The sequence below is a fragment of the Cariama cristata genome, unplaced genomic scaffold (assembly GCF_000690535.1).
Source record: "Cariama cristata isolate BGI_N322 unplaced genomic scaffold, ASM69053v1 scaffold21879, whole genome shotgun sequence".
NCBI lineage: Eukaryota > Metazoa > Chordata > Aves > Cariamiformes > Cariamidae > Cariama > Cariama cristata.
In genome coordinates, this window is record NW_009637683.1 from 2,579 (window position 1) to 4,176 (window position 1,598).

Below are 1,598 nucleotides of genomic sequence, written 5' to 3' on the forward strand. Positions count from 1 at the left end.
TTCTGGGCTAAAACTACCAGAAACAGTTAAAAATGATGCGGTTAATTAACGACGGCATCTAGGAAACGAGGTCCCGCTTGCTGTTACACCGTTACGGAGTCCAACAAGCTTCTCTTGTCCTCGATTCAGAGGTGGGGACAGAGAATGAAAGCCCTCGCAGCCGGGCGTTGAGGTCTTTCGCCCTGACGTCGGCAGAATTGGAATTTCCAGTGATTTATTTTGTTGTTGTTGTTTTCTTTTATTATTTTTTTAAAAAGCAGAAGGGATTCGCATTCCTTTCTGCGTGCCAAAGCGTTTCACCCCCTCGTTTCCTCCGTCCATCCAAACAATCTGCGATTGATGGAGACGGCGTCTTTCGGGAGAATGAATTTCACCCCATCGCGCAGGAATCTGGCCGGGGGGTCACTCACCCTTCACTTCACATAGGTTTTTTTTTCTGGTTTCTGCATCTTATTTACGACTTTAAATTCCAGCCACGAATTCAGTTGCTAAAATACAGCCCAAGAGGGTTTTTTTTAAAGCTTTTCCACAGCGAGATTTTTTAGCTTCTCCTTAGAGACGGCGCAACATTAAAGCCCTATGGAGCCTTTTGCCGCGTAACCACTCAATTTCCCAATTTCTGGGATCTTAAAAAAATTAAATCAAGTCGGAGGCTGACGTTTGACATCACCTTGATGATGCGGGTGGTCGGCAGCCAGCGAGCGTCACACCTTCGCCTCGACCAAGTGCAAACCGCAGCCCCTCTTGAAGCAAACAAAAAAAACCCCAAACCCCAAAACCCCCCAAATCCTCCCGACCGAGACGTTTGGGAATCCAACCGTCGCTGTTTCATCCCGTCCAGTACAACAAACATTCATAACGGCGCGGTGTCTTATTTTCTACCGGTCGGCGCAGTCCTACGGTTCGATCCGTCGCTACAGGTGAAGTTGATACAGGCAAGCGGCGATATAATCCGGCAGCGAGCGCTGCCCATTTCGTCTTGGCTTCGTAGGGTGGTTGGTTTTTTATTTTTCCTCCCCACGCCGAGGGAATAGCCGGAGGTCTGCGGGGAGCGGCGCCGAGGATTAAACGCTCACGTCCCGTTTGTACGACGGGCTCTGCGAGAGGAAACAACACACGGCCGTCAGCGCACCGGAGAGGGAAGGTGCGTGGAGTCAAACTGCGGAGTTTGAGCTGTAACTTAAGAGCCACTTGAAAAAAACAAAAACAAAATGACAACCCCCCCAAAATAATAATAATAATCATCCATTTCTCAACGTCTTTACCTTGAGTTGTCTTCACGTCAAGATTTCCTGCCTGCCGGAATCCTGTATAGATCCCCCCACTCTCTCTGCTTGGTGTTTCTCCATCACTTGCAGGACGTCCTCCAAAATGGAGGGCCCCAAATCCACGTGGAGGGAGAGGAGGGAGCCAGCATGGGAGAGGAAGGACGGCTCGACGCTGCCCTTCTCCTCGGTGAAGCCGTTCGTCGGCACGGCAAAACACGAAGCGCAGGGATGCGGCGGTGGGGCGGCGCTCCTGTCCTCGCCGTTCTCCTCCCCACCTTCCCGGCTCGGTGCCGGCGGAGCTTTGTCATCGAGGTGCAACCGCGGCGGGTT

At 51.6% G+C, this 1,598-nt stretch overlaps 1 protein-coding gene across 1 annotated transcript in view; it reads right to left on the reverse strand.

Annotated features, from left to right (window-relative positions):
- Positions 1-1,277: 1,277 nt before the first annotated feature.
- CDC42EP2 (CDC42 effector protein (Rho GTPase binding) 2) overlaps positions 1,278-1,598 on the reverse strand; it is a 708-nt gene continuing 387 nt past the window's right edge. Inside the window, exon 1 of the mRNA XM_009708442.1 lies at positions 1,278-1,598. This exon is cut by the window's right edge and continues 387 nt beyond it. Within this exon, the coding sequence (XP_009706744.1) occupies positions 1,278-1,598 (321 nt within the window).